Source organism: Leucoraja erinacea, chromosome 8 (genome assembly GCF_028641065.1).
Source record: "Leucoraja erinacea ecotype New England chromosome 8, Leri_hhj_1, whole genome shotgun sequence".
NCBI lineage: Eukaryota > Metazoa > Chordata > Chondrichthyes > Rajiformes > Rajidae > Leucoraja > Leucoraja erinaceus.
In genome coordinates this window covers 75,477,830-75,496,269 of record NC_073384.1, presented here as the reverse complement: position 1 = coordinate 75,496,269, position 18,440 = coordinate 75,477,830, and the positions used below count along the sequence as shown (strand labels likewise).

At 45.6% G+C, this 18,440-nt stretch overlaps 1 protein-coding gene across 2 annotated transcripts in view; it reads left to right on the top strand.

The window, feature by feature from the left end:
• Nucleotides 1-18,440, top strand: part of rps6ka2 (ribosomal protein S6 kinase, polypeptide 2) — a 188,916-nt gene that overhangs the window by 59,057 nt on the left and 111,419 nt on the right. For both annotated transcript variants that reach the window (XM_055640002.1, XM_055640001.1), the window contains exon 3: nucleotides 4,347-4,428. In XM_055640002.1, the coding sequence (XP_055495977.1) occupies nucleotides 4,347-4,428 (82 nt within the window). The remainder of the gene's footprint in view (nucleotides 1-4,346; nucleotides 4,429-18,440) is intronic.

The following is an 18,440-nucleotide window of genomic DNA, read 5'->3' as shown; positions in this document are numbered from 1 at the left end:
TGGTCTTTCTGTTAAATGATCTATTTGGAAAACCACAAGGGCAAATTTTTCATTAATGTCATGTAACTTGGATTTAGGGTTAATGTATATATTTGTATGTATACATATGTAATGTGTGTATATATATATATATATCCTATGGTATATGGACACACTGATCTGATCTGTAGTTATGACTACAATTTCCTATTGTGCTACAGCAAAGCAAGAATTTCATTGTCCTATCTGGGACACATGACAATAAACTCTCTTGACTTGACGACGTAGTCCTGAACTATCTTTGACCATCAGACTATCTATATTTGGACTTTACTGGCTTTATCTTGCACTAAATATTATTCCCTTTATCATGTATCTGTACACTGTGGATGGCCTGAATGTAGTCTTTCCGCTTACTGGTTAGCACGCAGCAAAAGCTTTTCACTGTACCTCGGTACACGTGACAATAAACTAAACTGGAACTGAAACTGAGAAAGAGAAATGATTATTGGTCAGAAAGCAAAGAGTAGGATTAAATGGATACCTCTCAAGGTAGCAGGCTGTGACTAGTATGATACAGGAGGAATTAGTTCAGGGCCTCCAGCTATCAGTGAAGTTGGGAGGTCATGTTGCAGTCATATAAACGTTGTTGAGGCCGCATTTATAGTATTGTGTTCAGTTCTGGCACCATGTTATAGGAAAGATGTCATCAAGCTGGAAAATGTACAGAGAAGATTTACCAGGGCTCGAGGGTCTGAGTGAAAGGGAGAGGTTGAGTAGGCTGGGACTATTCCTTGAAGTGCAGGAAGATGAAGGTTGATCTTACAGAGGTGTATAAAATCATGAGAGTAATAGATTGGGAAGATGCACAGAATCTCCTCCCCAGAGAAGGTGAATTGAGAAGCTGAACAGAACACATAGGTTTAAGGTACACAAAATTGCTGGAGAAACTCAGCGGGTGCAGCATGCAGAAGGGTTTCGGCCCGAAACGTCGCCTATTTCCTTCGCTCCATAGATGCTGCTGCACCCACTGAGTTTCTCAAGATTCAAGATTTCAAGATTCAATTTAATTGTCATTTGGACCCCTTGAGGTCCAAACGAAATGTCGTTTCTGCAGCCATACATTACAAACAAATAGACCCAAGGCACAACATAATTTACATAAACATCCATCACATCGCTGTGATGGAAGGCCAAAAAAACTTATCTCTCCACTGCACTCTACCCCCCCGATATCAGAGTCAAAGTCAAAGCCCCCAGCTGGCGATGGTAATTGTCCCGCGGCCATTAAAGCCACGCCGGGTGGTGCGAGGTCGCACACCGGGTCTTGGTGTTAGAGCCCCCGGCGTACGCTCGCAGAGTCCCGCGGCCATTCCAAGCTGCGCGGGGCGGAGATGTCAGGCCCCGCTCCAGGAGCTCTTCAACCCCGCAACTCGGGCGGGAGAAGTCGCCGTTGCAGGAGCCCTGAAAAGCGGTCTCCCTCCAGGGACCGCGGGCTCCCGGTGCCGCCGTCCGCCAGACCCGCAGTTGCAGCCTCCGAATCTCCGGAGGTCGGGCCATGGCAGCAGCAGCGCTCCACCACCGCTCCACCCGCTCTGGACTCGGCCAGCCCCGCGACGGTGGGTGAGGTGAGTCGTCGGCACCAGAGTCCCCGGTCTTCTCCTGTTGGAGGCCACTCCACGTTGCAGCCCCAACGACGACCCGACAAAGAAAAGGTCGGGTCTCCCATGCAGGGAGAGATTTAAAAGTTACCCCCTCCCTCCCACCCCACCCCCACCCCCCCCACACACACACACACACCCAACAAAAAAATAACAAAAACTACATAAAAACATAGACAAAAATAATTAAAACGCGGACGGGCTGCAGAGGCCGCTGCTGACGAGAGTCGCGCCGCCTACTTGTTGCACTTATGTGCAATTTATCCAGCAATTTTGTGTACCTTCGATCTTCCAGCATCTGCAGTTCCCTCTTGAACACATAGGTTTAAGGTGAAGGGGAAAAGATTTAATAAGAATCTGAGGGGTAACTTTTTCACACCAAGGGTGGTGGGTGTATGTAACAAGCTGCCAGAGGAGGTAGTTGTGGCTGGGACTATCCCAACATTTAAGAAGCAGTTTAAACAGGTACATGGGTAGGACGGGTTTGGAGGGATGTGGACCAAACAAGGGCAGGTGGGATGTGTATAGCTGGGACATGTTGGCCGGTGTTGGCAAGTTGGGCCGAAGGTTGTATCCATGGTGTATCACTCTATGACTCTATGATTCAAACTGAAAAGCGCTTGTACATCTCAGAATAGTACATGGTTGCACTGTGTAATGTCAAGAGGAGATGTGATTATTCTGAATCACATATTATTGGCGCACAAGTAGCAAGTGTCATAAGGCTGAATCACATTCATCACTGCCTAATTCGGCTCAAGAAATATTACCATGACAATATGAGATGTTCCCGTAGCGCTCATTTTCACCCCCATCATCTCCCACACATGCACACTTACTCAGTAATAGGCCCATCTCATGAGTCTCTTGATTTATTTTCCAATTATATGGAAATGCAATTATGTGGCAGAATCAGTGATCCACATTTAGTTTCTGCTCAGTTATCTAACCTTCATTTGCCGTGAAATGAAATTACATGCTATGTTTTTTAATTATCAGGGTTATCTCAAGCTAATTCTGTTGATTTGAATGAGCTTTTCCAAACTGTTTCAAGTTCCTTTTCCACAAATTCAATTTGTCACTGTTTCTGGAAATATTGGACTATTTTCAAAAGAATATCAGAGGACAAATTTGAAGACAATATCTGGTGGGGTGGGATGGGGAGGTGGGTACGATTGTAGGTAACTGCTAGCATTCGTTAGAATTCATCTTGAATTTGTAGAATTACTCATAGTCTTTGATATTCTACCAACATCCTCCAACTTGGCGAATGTTCATAAGGTCCTAAGTGATTGGAGCAGAATTAGGCACCTCTTCAAATATTAGTATCTCTTTTTGTAAAATTCATGTTCATAAGTGATACGAGCAGAATTAAGCCATTAGGTCCATCAAGTTTACTCCACCATTCAATCATGGCTGATCTATCTCTCTCTCTCCTAACCCCATTCTCCTGCCTTCTCCCCATAACCCCTGACACCCATACTAATCAAGAATTTATCTATCTCTGCCTTAAAAATATGCATTGACTTGGCCACCACAGCCTTCTGTGGCAATGAATTCCACAGATTCACTACCCTCTGACTAAATAAATTCCTCGTCATCTCCGTTCTCAAGGAACATCCTTTAATTCTGAGGTTATGACCTCTAGTCCTAGACTCTTCCACTAGTGGAACCATCCTCTGCACATCCACTCTGTCCTTGGACGGGGCCCAAAATTGCTCACAATGAAAAGTTAAAATACATAAAGTGTGTTACTGTATGTCTTCCATCAATCCATCATGGGTGACCATCAGAACCCATTGGAGTTCTCCTTGCAATACCTGCTGCTCCATCTGCCCACTGGATGTTTTTCTCCTGCTCTGGAATGATTGGCATGTATATCTCCCATTACCAGCCTAATGCTCCTGACACTAAGGACAATAAAATGCTTTCTCAAATGGTTACATAGTTATACCAACAATTACCACAACTATCTTTTAACTAATCCCTGTATCTAAAACATGCCTCAATCTACTTCACAAAATTGAAGTAAATTATAAAACCAATGGAAAACCAAGAAGGGAGAAATTTGGTTAGAAGTGCCTGAAGATGTTTTCCTCCAACTATGTTGAAAGGTGCAAAAAGGTCAGGTTACTGTTGAGTATTAAAAAAAACTGTTATTCAAATCGATCTTACTGCCAAAATATCTGAAATGTTCTGCACTGAGATGAAGGTATTCTAGATATAGAACACCCCAGTCATGATCTAGTTTAATCCAAGAACAGAGTTAAGGTCAATATGTACAAGACATGGCTTAATATAGTTTTAGTGTCTGGGGAAAAAAACATTGAAAAGTGATATATTAACATAGAAACATAGAAACATAGAAATTAGGTGCAGGAGTAGGCCATTCGGCCCTTCGAGCCTGCACCGCCATTCAATATGATCTTGGATGATCATCCAACTCAGTATCCCGTACCTGCCTTCTCTCCATACTCCCTGATCCCTTTAGTCACAAGGGCCACATCTAACTCCCTCCTAAATATAGCCAATGAACTGGCCTCAACTACCCTCTGCGGCAGAGAGTTCCAGAGATTCACCACTCTCTGTGTGAAAAAAGTTCTTCTCATCTCGGTTTTAACGGATTTCCCCCTTATCCTTAAGCTGTGACCCCTTGTCCTGGACTTCCCCTACTATTAACCTTTTGTTGTGTGTTCTTCCTTTAAGGTCTTTCTTGTCAAGAAAATCAAGGGCTCTGATGCTGGGCAACTCTATGCTATGAAGGTACTTAAAAAGGCCACTCTGAAAGGTGAGTGCTGTCCTAGCTAGTCACTGTTATATGTTGTGCTGCTACTTCAAGGTGTAAAACTACATATCATTGCTTGATGTGACACATTACTCTTTGTTATGCTTATCTTCCTACTTTACTGGTCGTACGGTGGCGCAGCATTAAAGTTGCTGCCTCAAACCCCTGTCCCACTGTACGAGTTCATTCCACAAGTACTCCCGAGTTTGCCCTGATTCGAACTCGGAGATTTACGGTAATGGCCACTCTTCGGTACTCGGGGATCTCGTGGACATTTTTCATCATGTTGAAAAATCTTCACGAGTCTTCCCGTGCTTACCTGCCGTTAGCGAATCAGCCCGAGTAACGTGGGGACGGGGTGGTTTGGGTGGGAAGGAATGAATGAACCAAGATGTCGCTGAGGGAGCAGTCTCAAAGGGCTGGGGATGGACTGATGGTGGGATCACATTGGAGGCGATGGAAATGTCAGAGAATGATGTGGTGGATGTGGATGGTGATGGAATGAATGGTGAGCACCAGGAGTACTCTAGAAATTAGGTGCAGGAGTAGGCCATTCGGCCCTTCGAGCCTCTATCCTTGTTGTGTCTAGGGTGGGGTGGAGAATGAGCAGAATTACAAGACGCAGAGGAGATATGTGCAGGATCCATCTATAGCAGAAGGATACGTACTTATTAAAGAAAGAAGAAATCTCGGATGTCCTAGAATGCTTATGCCTGTGTCCCACTTAGGCTATTTTTTGGGCGACTACAGGCGATTAGGCTGTCGCCACATGGTTGCCGGGATGTCGCCTGTATGGTCATAAATAGCCCCCTCAGGCGCCCAAAGAGTCGTAGCGTCTTTCTGGTCATCGCTGGATTTTGAAATGTTCAATTTCAAGTTACATTTATTGTCGCATGCACCAATTGGCACAGTAAGATTTGAGTTACCATATAGCCGTACGAATAAAAAGAACACAATACACGATAGAGTTTAACATAAACATCCACCACAGTGGAATCAACGTTACCCACTGTGAGGGAAGGCAATAAAGTTCAGTCATCTTCCTCACTGTTCACTCGTGGTTGGGGCCTTTGAGCGCTCCGCAGTCGCCGCTACGGGCGGCCCGATGTTCATGCCCTCTCGCCGGGAGGATGGAACTCCAGCGTCGGAACGGAAGAACACTCTCAGCGGCTTGGAGTTTCCAAATCGACCGCTTCCTACCGGAGACCGTGGCTCCCGAAGTCCACAGGCCGAGCTCCAACACTGGCGACCCCCAGCAAAGGATCCCGGGACTCCGCGATGTTAAAGACAGCGCTCCGCTTCAAGCTCCGCAAACCGCAGCTCCACATCAGCTGGCCCAACACTGCGGAGCTCTCCACACAGTGATCCCCGGTAAGGCATCGCCCACTCCGCGATGGTAATTCAGTGCTGCGCCGCCGGCAGGAAAGGCCGCGCCAATCCAGATGGTAGGCCGCGATGGGGGGGGGGAAGTTGCGACTCGGAGAATAGTCGCATCCCGATCAGTAAGTGACTGGGAAACGGTTTCCTCCTTCCCCACCCACCTCCCCCACGTAACAAAGACTGAGCAACCTCCAGGAACATACTTTTAAACAGACTAAAAATAACTCAAAGGCTGAAAGGACGGACAGACTGCTGGCGAATCTGCCGCTAGCGGCTTCACCCGATGACGTAAATGTTCAAAAATGTTGGCGACAGTCGGCGACAGTTGGCTTGTCGTAGGTTGTCGCCAGGATGATATAAGTTTCGCCGGTGCTGACTTCGGTGAATTCCATTGGCGACTATCTAGAAACATAGAAACATAGAAAATAGGTGCAGGAGTAGGCCATTCGGCCCTTCGAGCCTGCACCGCCATTCTATATAATCATGGCTGATCATCCAACTCAGTATCATGTACCTGCCTTCTCTCCATACCCCCTGATCCCTTTAGCCACAAGGGCCACATCTAACTCCCTCTTAAATATAGCCAATGAACTGGCCTCAACTACCTTCTGCGGGAGAGAATTCCAGAGATTCACCACTCTCTGTGTGAAAAATGTTTTCCTCATCTCGGTCCTAAAAGATTTCCCCCTTATCCTTAAACTATGACCCCTTGTTCTGGACTTCCCCAACATCGGGAACAATCTTCCTGCATCTAGCCTGTCCAACCCCTTAGGAATTTTGTAAGTTTCTATAAGATCCCCCCTCAATCTTCTAAATTCTAGCGAGTACAAACCGAGTCTATCCAGTCTTTCTTCATATGAAAGTCCTGACATCCCAGGAATCAGTCTGGTGAACCTTCTCTGTACTCCCTCTATGGCAAGAATGTCTTTCCTCAGATTAGGAGACCAAAACTGTATGCAATACTCCAAGTGTGGTCTCACCAAGATCCTGTACAACTGCAGTAGAACATCCCTGCTCCTATACTCAAATCCTTTTGCTATGAAACAATCATATAGTTCAATCTCCACTATGCATATTATGTAAATCCTTTTGCAATGAAAGCTAACATACCATTCACTTTCTTCACTGCCTGCTGCACCTGCATGCCTACTTTTTAATGACTGGTGTACCATGACACCCAGGTCTCGTTGCATCTCCCCTTTTCCTAATCGGCCACCATTCAGATAATAATCTACTTTCCTGTTTTTGCCACCAAAGTGGATAACCTCACATCTACGTCAACCTATGTCAACCGGCGACAGGTACCGGCGACTGAATTGTCTTCAGTTGTCGCCGACAGGGTCGTAGCTTGTTGTAGCTTGTCGCGGGGTGGACGTTGGTTGACTTTGCTTGTCGTAGGTTGTCGCCTGTGTGGTGGTAGGTAGTGGCGGGTGTGGTCGTAGATGGACGTCCTAATGGGTCGCCGGTTGTCGGTAGCTTGCTGTAGCTTGACGTCGACTAGGTGGTAAGTTGTTGTCGACATTGTCGTAGCGTGGTCCATTCGCCGGATTTTCAGCGACGATTGTGACAGTCGCCAAAACAATCGCCTAAGCGGGACAGGCCCACGGCCTCATACTCGGAGCAGATGTCATTCTTTTTGCATATATTACACATGTCAGCGACGACCTGTTTGGCGCCAAAGTCACGTGCGGTCGGCCCGTGCGCTCGGTGTACTGGAGCAGTTCCCGCGAACCGACATCCTGCCCGAATGCTACTTGGATGGAAACAAGTCAAACACAGGAATATTCATAATTGGATACATGGATAGATCGTCCTCTCTGTGGTAAATTTAAATAAATGTCGATCAGTAGTCAAGTCAAGATCACCTATATCAGCATAGATCAGGAAGCAAATTGTATCTCCTCCTGAGATGAATTACGAGCTCTGCTCACTGCATGCCTATAACTACTGTAAAAGTGTGGCAACAACCTCATTTATGGTGGTAAGTATATTTTCCACCGTTCTACTGCTGAGAATGTCACGTTGGCAGAATGAATGAAAAAAATGAACTGATTTGACATAATTCCTTGCTTTACCTCAGAACATTCTAAGATGCTTTTAAACATCATAAGTATTGATGAAGTATTGCAGTGGAAGTAAAACTGCAGCCAGTTTAGACACAGCAAGATCCCACAAAACATCAGGGCAGACATGCATGGATTATCTATCTCAGTTTTGGTTAAGCAATAGACTTTGCCAGGAAAGCAAAGAAGGGTCTCGACTCGAAACATCACCCATTCCTTCTCTCCAGAGATGGTGCCTGTCCCGTTGAGTTACTCCAGCATGTTATGTCTACCTTCAATTTTACCAGCATCTGCAGTTCTTTCTTACTATGTGGAATATTTCCCCTGTTCTTCATTGCAATGTTGGCACCAGATCACTTGCATCCATTGGAGAGGTAAAAAATGTTTTCGTTGCCACCCTCCCCTAGCTAACTATGATTTATTCAACATTTTCCTTGATTTTCATCCCCTTTGATCTCTCATTTTTACACCTTACCCTTCCATATCTCTGTGTCTCCCTCTCCCCTGAGTCTGAGGAAGGGTCTGGACCCAAAACATCACCCATTCCTTCTCGCCAGAGATGCTGCCTGTCCCGCTGAGTTATTCCAGCATTTGGTGTCTATCTTCGGAGAGGTAGAAATACTCACCCAGAAGGTGGAATATCTGACTGTGCAGCGATTCAGAAACAAAGACCGTCTTCAACCAGTCTGAGAGAATCTGCATCAATGCCTATCTGTGACACTTAAAGGGCTACGTGTGGAAGTAGATTTTTAACCATATAACAATTACAGCACGGAAACAGGCCATCTCGACCCTTCTAGTCCGTGCCGAACACATATTCTCCCCTAGCCCCATATACCTGCGCTCAGACCATAACCTTCCATTCCCTTCCCGTCCATATAACTATCCAATTTATTTTTAAATGATAAAAACGAACCTGCCTCCACCACCTTCACTGGAAGCTCATTCCACACAGCCACCACTCGCTGAGTAAAGAAGTTCCCCCTCATGTTACCCCTAAACTTCAGTCCTTTAATTCTCAAGTCATGTCCCCTTGTTTGAATCTTCCCTACTCTCAGTGGGAAAAGCTTTTCCACGTCAACTCTGTCTATCCCTCTCATCATTTTTAAAACCTCTATCAAGTCCCCCCTTAACCTTCTGCGCTCCAAAGAATAAAGCCCTAACTTGTTCAACCTTTCTCTGTAACATTTTGACTGAATTATGTAGAGATGCTGGTGGTAGAATTCTGTAAGGTGAGCCAAGTACATAAATTTCAAGTAAAGATACAGAACACTTTGCAAATTGGAAAGTGTTTGTGAAATTTATGCTCCAGCTCAATTTTATTTAAAGTGAACCCTTTTGCATCTGTCAGAATGGATGATTTGTAGTCTGTTCCATTTCAAATGTGACAGATGTGTGGTAGATGGAAGAATTTTCGGTATACACAAATGCATTATTGTTCACAGCAAATCTGTGATTACTGATTTGAAAGACTTGAATTTGTGTCTGTGCAGCCAACAATCAACATAGAAAGATAGACACAAAATGCTGGGGTAACTCAGCGGGACAGGCAGCATCTCTGAAGAGAAGGAATGGGTGATGTTTCGGGTCGAGACCCTTCTTAAAACAGACACAAAGTGCTGGAGTAACTCAGCAGGACAGGCAGCATCTCTGAAGAGAAGGAAAGGGTGACATTCCTGGTCGAGACCCTTCACAATCAGTAGAGAAGGTTTGGGGACTCTTCGAAATACCAAAGCTCTTTAACATCATCTGAATCAGATCTATATCGGTGAGACCAAGCGGAGGTTGGGCGATCGTTTCGCCGAACACCTCCGCTCGGTCCGCAATAACCAAGCTGACCTCCCGGTGGCTCAGCACTTCAACTCCCCCTCCCACTCCGCCTCCGACCTCTCTGTCCTGGGTCTCCTCCATGGCCACAGCGAGCAGCACCGGAAATTGGAGGAACAGCACCTCATATTCCGTTTGGGGAGTCTGCACCCCGGGGGCATGAACATCGAATTCTCCCAATTTTGTTAGTCCTTGCTGTCTCCTCCCCTTCCTCAGCCCCCCTGCTGTCTCCTCCCATCCCCCAGCCTTCTGGCTACTCCTCCTTTTCCCTTTCTTGTCCCCACCCACCCCCGCCCCCGATCAGTCTGAAGAAGGGTTTCGGCCCGAAACGTTGCCTATTTCCTTCGCTCCATAGATGCTGCTGCACCCGCTGAGTTTCTCCAGCTTTTTGTTGTAACCATCTGAATCAGAGTGATTGGTTTGATTTTCCAGGGAATATTGTTACACACTACAAATTTTTCATCTGATCACAGTCAAAGGGCTTGTGTACAACATTAGCTGCACATCAACATTGTAAAGCTCCAAAGATCAATTTAATCCTACCATTCTGGGGACTAAACCATGCAACGGTGTTGCTAAAAATACCAAGAAAGAGGCCAATGTAGATAACCATATAACCATATAACAATTACAGCACGTAAACAGGCCATCTCGGCCCTACAAGTCCGTGCCGAACACATAATCTCCCCTAATCCCACCTGCCTGCACTCATACCATAACCCTCCATTCCCTTCTCATCCATATGCCTATCCAATTTATTTTTAAATGATACCAACGAACCTGCCTCCACCACTTCCACTGGAAGCTCATTCCACACCGCCACCACTGTCTGAGTAAAGAAGTTCCCCCACATGTTACCCCTAAACTTCTGTTCCTTAATTCTGAAGTCATGTCCTTTTGAAATGTTGACTCAAATTCTCTCTCCCTCCATAGAAGCTGCCCGATATGCTGAGTGCTTTCCATTTCTACTTCTATTTCAGATTAGCAGCGTCTGCATGTTTTTCTGCTTCTGAAACATCGGTGTTGTCCAAAAGAACAGCGCATGCTGCAAAAACACACAGAAAAAACCACGCAAGGCCTTTCTTCCAATCTACTGCCAGACCACCCTTTCACCTACGATAGACACAAAATGATGGAGTAACTCAGCGGGATAGGTAGCATCTCTGGAGAGGAGGAATAGGTGGCATATCGGGTCGAGACCCTTCTGCAGACACTTCTCTCCAGAGATGCTTCAGCGTAAACCAGCATCTGCAGTTCTTTCATGCACATTTGAACTCTGCCATCCTGCTTCATTTCTATTATATCCCATTTGTTATTCAATTTAAGAAGAACCCTGGACATTTTGACCAAGCACAGAAGCACAGAACAGTACAGCACAGGAACAAGACACTTGGTAGTTTTAGGCTCAGGCAGCATGGGCAGCAATCCGGGGGGAGGGGACGGGGGAGCGTGTGTCCCCATGTTTCGAGAGGTGAGGGACAATCGCCCCCCCCCATGTTACCACTTCCCTGCTTCTTCTCCCGCGGTCAGACAGTCAAACTGTTACGTCAAGGCGATCGAGGTTCTCGATGTTGAAGCCCCCCCCCCCCCCCCCCCCGCCAGGCGATGGTAGATCCCGTAGCCGATTTTAAGCCGAGCCGGGCGATGAAAGGCCCCGCGATCGAGCCAATTCCAACCCCGCGATTCGTGGCGGAAGAAGCTCTCTGGTGTTGCTGGTGCTCCTGAAAGTCGGCCACCAACCACGGACCTGCGAGCTCCCGATGTTACCGTCCACAGAGCCCCCGTGGCCGAAGCCTCCGAAGTCGAGTCGCAGCCGCCTCGCCGCCACAGCCTCCGAAGTCAGCCCGCTCCGCGATGGTAAGTCCACATGTTCTGCGACAAGAGCCCTCAAGGTCAATTCCAGTTGGAGGCCGCTAGCTCCTGGATGTTAGGCCTCCGCGCAAATATATATCTATCTATTTTAATTTACATCACTTTTGGCCTTTTCACTGTGTCTCGTCTTCCCCAGGCCCCAGGATCGCTATAGTAAGATGCGTCTAAGATGTTTGTGTGTGTGCGTGGGAGGAGATAAGTTTGTTAGTTGTCACGGGTCAGGACATTTTGTCCCCCCCCCCCCCCCCCCCCCCCAGTTTTAAAAGCGATTTCCGCCCATGCCGCATAGTATTGTCATGGGCATCCCATGGTGTGTTGCACCCCTCCTACACCACCAGTGGGCACCATTAGATAAAAGGATTGTGTGGCCGAAGATTTGAGGGAATGCCTTCAACTTTATTTCCTGTTTTGTTCTGGCAACGATGCATTGTTGTTTTGGACAACTCCACTGTCTCAAAGCAAAAAGAATGCAGATGCTCGCAATCTGACAACAAAACTGAAATGGAAAGAACTCAGCAGATCAGGCAACTTCTGTGGAAAGAGAATGTGTGTTACAATGAAGTCCCTTGGAGATGATAATATCCCAAGGCTCTCAGTTATAAATGGTCTCTTGAATGGGAAATAAAATAAAAAAAAACGCCATGTGACATAACTGTTATGGCTCAAGCCATAGTAAGTGTTTGAAGATTAATTTAAAAAAATACACAAATTGAAGCATTTCTGAGTTACCTACCTATCTCTGTCTGCCACTATGTGCTTGGTATAACACACTGCTGTTATTTTGGGGAAATTGCCCATTGTGTCAAACAGGAAGCCTTTTTACCATCTTATGAAACACTTTCACTTCTTTAGCCATTAAACAAAATATTTGGTGCTGTGTGTAACATTAGGATTATTTATTTAAGTACTGTTGTATGGGGGACTGTTTTAGAGGTGACACCGGGCTCGTGGCCCAGTATCAGATAAAGTTACAGAGGCAGAGAGATGACAACTGCACAAAGACAATAAAGTTCAAGTAAGCAAGACTGCTTTAATCGTCCATTATATATCGTCCAGATAGAGACAGAACATAATGAAACATGGTGGCAGCGGTGGGATGGACGTCGAAAATTGTCAGAATTAACGAGAAAAGTGAAAGTTTAGCTAGCTAGCAGCAGGCTGAAGCCGGCAAAGAAAGAAAAAGAAAAAAACAACAGCTAGCTGACAGCGATGGAAGGGCTAAAACCCCCTGGAACTTTGGTTTTGGACTCCCAACAACTTGGCGAAGTCATGGAAAAGTTGGAAGGAGGAGTTCACACTGTACATAGACCTTACCGTGCCAGACGCCGTAGAGACCACAAAAGTCAAGCTATTCAACTATCTCATCGGAGAAAAAGGCAGGGAACTTTGGGCAACTTTGTCGAGTGCTAGCCCTTCAGCGAGGACCACAATGAGTTCAATGATCATACAGTTTGACGAGTACTGCAACCCAAAGGTAAATGAGACTGTGGAAAGGTACCGATTCTTCATGAGGAACCAAGGATTGGATGAAAAAGTGGACAGCTATGGAACAGACTTGAAAATACTTGCTAGTAGTTGCAACTTTGGGGACGTTAGAGATTCATTGATTAGAGACCGACTTGTGTGTAGTACAAATAGCTCAGCACTGAGGGAGAGATTACTCAGGGAAGAGAAGCTGACTCTTGAGACATGCCTGCACATTTGTAGAGCTACAGAGCTGTCAAGGGAGAATAGCAGAACACTGCAAGGACAGACAGTGGAGGAGGTACATGCACTGAAACAGGCAGAAGAGAGACAAAAAGACAATGAGATACTGTGCAAGTTACAGAGTGTGGTAAACAGAATACTGTCAGGGTGGCCCAAGAGAAAAAAGGACTTACCAAGTGACATCAGGCACTACCACACGTTCCAAGATGAACTGAGTTTCCAGGACGGCATAGTGTTCCGAGGGAACAGAGCCGTGATACCTGACGCACTCAGGGTGGACATCACTCACAGGATCCACTCCTCTCACCTGGGAGTAGAAGGATGTCTGAGGCGAGCGAGGGAGTGTGTATACTGGCTTGGAATGAACGAGGAGATCAAGACCTTCATCGCCAAATGTGACATATGTAGGTCAGTGGACCCAAAGCAACAAAGAGAGACACTACATCCACATGACATGGCCAGCAGACCCTGGGCCAAGGTAGGAACGGACCTTTTCTCCTTTCACAATAAAGACTATCTGATAACAGTGGATTATTATTCAAACTTTTGGGAGGTCGATTATCTACCTGACATTAAGAGCAACACAGTGATCAAAAAACTCAAGGCACACTTTGCCCGACAGGGGATTCCGGACATTGTTATCTCGGATAATGGACCCCAGTATGCATCACAAGAGTTTCAGCACTTCAGCCAGAAGTGGGGTTTTGAACACCGTACATCGTCGCCGGGATACCCGCAGAGTAATGGGAAGGCGGAGTCAGCGGTAAAGACAGCCAAGCGCCTGATGCTGAAGACTGCAGCAGCGAGACAGGATCCGTACTTGGAAATGCTGGATCATCGCAACACACCGAGCCAGGGCCTCAACACAAGCCCGGCCGGCACAGAGACTCCTAAGCAGGAGGACCAGGACCCTGCTTCCCACAAAGGACACTCTGCTGAAGCCAGAGGTAACACACGATGAACAGGGACTGAAATACAACAGACAGAAACAGGAAAAGTACTACAACCGCACAGCAAAAGACATGGACACTCTGAAAAGAGAGGACAGTGTGAGAGAACAACCCTGTGATACACACAAGGGCTGGAGACCAGCGAGAGTGGTCCAACAGGTGAGCCATAGATCGTATGAGGTGGAGTTAGAGTCAGGAGGTGTTGAGACGAAATCGTCGCCACCTCAGACACAATCTCACCACGCTCACACCAACACAAAACACACCCACACCAACAGTGACTGAGGCGGCCATACCGCCAGATGGCCCAGCAGAGAACCAAGACACGGTCACCAGGTCAGGTCGACAAGTTATCAGACCCCGCTACCTGACAGACTATACTCAGTGATTAGAGTATGGACTATGAAAGGAAAAGAAAAGAAATGAAAATGTGTTGTTTATGCACTTGTTGGAAAACTGATGTTTTGAACTGTTGATTTATTATTGCTTATGTTGTTAGATCTGTTGTAAATGAGCAGAGCATATGGTACAGGTTTGCTGCACTAGAATACCTAAGGGGAAGAGACTAACTTGAAAAAAGAAAAAGAAAGATGTAACAATAGGATTGTTTATTTAAGTACTGTTGTACGGGAGACTGTTTTAGAGGTGACACCGGGCTCGGGGCCCAGTTTCAGATAAAGTTACAGAGGCAGAGAGATGACAACTGCACAAAGACAATAAAGTTCAAGTAAGCAAGACTGCTTTAATCGTCCATTATGTATCGTCCAGATAGAGGCAGAACATAATGAAACACTGTGCTCCTACTTTTCTTGTCTGTATATTTAGTGTTGTCCCTCTGTTTTCTTTTGCCATCTATTGACAATTGTAGCCAATTGTCTCCTTTGCCTTCAAGCATGTTTCATATTGGATTGAAAGAACATGTTCCTTCACGTTCAACAATGAAGGGCTGCTAATGTGCATCTTGTTCTATTATCCTCAAGCCTTGACCTTAGAGTCATAGAGTGATACAGTGTGGATACAGGCCCTTCAGCCTAACTTGCCCTCACCAGCCAACATATCTCAGCTACACTAGTCCAACCTGCCTGCGCTTGGTCCATATCCCTCCAAACCTGCCTTAGCGTGTCTAACTGTTTCTTGAATGTTGGGATAGTCCCAGCCTCAACTACCTCCAATGTCAGTTTGTTCCATAAACCCACCACCTTTTATGTGAAAATGTTACCCCTCAGATTCCTATGACATCTTTTCCCTTCTCCCTGAACCTATGTCCTCTGGTCCTTGATTCCCCTCCTTTGGGCAATCTATTCATCTCATGATTTTGTACACCTCTATAGGATCACCCCTCATCCTGTGCTCCAAGGAATAGAGACCCAGCCTACTCAACTATAGCTCACATCTAGTCCTGGCAACATCCTCGTAAATCTTTTCTGAACCCTTTCAAGCTTGACAATATCTTTCCTAGAACATGGTGCCCAGAACTGAACACAATATTCTAAATGCGGTCTCACCAACGTCTTATACAACTGCAACGTGACCTCACAACTTCTATACTCAATACTCTGATGGTGGCTAATGTGCCAAAAGCCTTTTTGACCAACTTATCTACCTGCGACACGACCTTCAAGGAACCATGCACCTGCACTCCTAGATCCCTCTGCTGTACAACACTACCCAGAGGCCGACCATTCACCGTGTAGGCCCTGCCCTTGTTCTACGTCCCAAAATGCAACCCTTCACACTTCACTGTATTAAATTCCCTCAATCATTCCTCCACCCACCTGGCCAATCGATCAAGATCCTGCTGCAATCGGTCATGACCATCTTCACTATCTGCAAAAACACCCACTTTTGTATCATCAGCAAATTTGCTAATCTTGCCCGGTACGTTCTCATCCAAATCGTTGATGTAGATGACACACAGTAGTAGGCTCAGCACCGAACCCTGAGGCACACCACTAGTCACAGGCCTCCAGTCCAAGAAGCAACCTTCCACCAATACCCTCTGCTTCCTTCCATGGAGCCAATTTGCTATCCATTCAGCTATCTTGGATCCCATGCGATCTTCTACAAATTCTGGTGAATAGGATTAATTATGTTCATGGTTGTTATTTAGTAGGTAACTCTTGTCCCATTGTTTCAGCAGTGGGAGTGAAGCATAAACCGAGAATGTGTCTGAAATCGGATCCATCGCTATGTATTTAAATAAAGCTTACCTAATGTCCAATCTGTTTGCAGAAGATCCATTACAAAGTCTAGGTGAACCGTAAGTCTTTTATTAAGATTTCAAGGAGAGAGCATCATACACGGCTGTGCATATCGGATCAGCTTGCGTTCTAAGCACCGCAGTAACAAAACGACTGGCTGTAAAAGCTGTCAAGGCTACAGCACTCATGATGCCCAAAACCCTAACTGGTTTACTAGGGGGTAATGCGTGGCCTGCATAATATGTATAGTGGAGATTGTACTATATGATTGTTTCATAGCAAAAGGATTTGAGTATAGGAGCAGGGAGGTTCTACTGCAGTTGTACAGGGTCTTGGTGAGACCACACCTGGAGTATTGCGTACAGTTTTGGTCTCCTAATCTGAGGAAAGACATTCTTGCCATAGAGGGAGTACAGAGAAGGTTCACCAGACTGATTCCTGGGATGGCAGGACTTTCATATGAAGAAAGACTGGATAGACTCGGCTTGTACTCGCTGGAATTCAGAAGACTGAGGGGGGATCTTATAGAAACTTACAAAATTCTTAAGGGGTTGGACAGGCTAGATGCAGAAAGATTATTCCCGATGTTGGGGAAGTCCAGAACTAGGGGTCACAGTTTAAGGATAAGGGGGAAATCTTTTAGGACCGAGATGAGAAAATCATTTTTTACACAGAGAGTGGTGAATCTGTGGAATTCTCTGCCACAGAAGGTAGTTGAGGCCAGTTCATTGGCTATATTTAAGAGGGAGTTAGCTGTGGCCCTTGTGGCTAAAGGGATCAGGGGGTATGGAGAGAAGGCAGAGATGGGATACTGAGTTGGATGATCAGCCATGATCATATCGAATGGCGGTGCAGGCTCGAAGGGCCGAATGGAATACTCCTGCACATATTTTCTATGTTTCTATGTACAGGCATGGATTAATTTGGTAAATCCACACAATCTAACCTCTTAGGATAAAAAATTACCCACAAAAACAACCACTTTACAGTATCTTCATATGGTAAATTAACTTCAAATACGATACAATACGATACGATAGGTCTTTATTTATCCCAGGAGGGGAATTGGTCAGTCAACAGTTATAAAAACACAAGATACATTGAATTAAAGTGACGAGTGGAAAGGATTGGAGATGTGCAAAGATTGGGGGGGGGGGGAGGACAGTCAGTCTACCCCACGACAGGAGGGGAGGAGTTGTACAGTTTGATAGCCACAGGGAAGAAGGATCTCCTGTGGCATTCTGTGCTGCATCTTGGTGGAACCAGTCTGTTGCTGAAGGTGCTCCTCAGGTTGGCCAGTGTGTCATGGACAATAATCAGGACAGTAACAATCAAACACTTATTTATTGAAGCATGCAATTATTTTTAATTGTACCTCACCGTAATTGTATGTTTCAGTTGTTGTTTGAAGGATAATACCACATGTAGTCACTATCTCCATCAAATATTACTGCTTTGATTAGGTATCTTTCACTGCTGCATAAGGTTATTGTAATTCTACCTCATCCATGCAAAACTGTCCTATTGCCTTCTCTGAAGGTTGGGACCATATTGTTACTTGTAAGATATGTTCAGAAGTGATTTGTTTCATCGAATGCAATGTGTAAATATGATTCTTCAAAATTAGGACTTTGTGATAGAGTAAACTATCAATTCTCCTGCTACTGAATAATAAAAATAATAATAATAATAATAATAATAATAATAATAATAATAATAATAATAATAATATGCTTTATTGTCATTGTAAATACATACAACAAAATGTCAGGCACACTGCCCGAGCGGAGCTCCAACGTATCAGATAAATAAAAGGCCTGTCCCACTTGGGCGACCTAATCCGCGAGTTCTGGCGAGTTTGTCCTCGACTCATACTCGCAGCATGTTCGACATGAGGTCGTAGGAGGTCTTTGTAACTCTCCTTCATGCTCGAGAGTGGTCCCAGTGTACTTGAGGCCTCAAGCTAGGTCGCGGCATATTTTTCAGCATGTTGAAAAATGCCAGTGAGTAAAAAA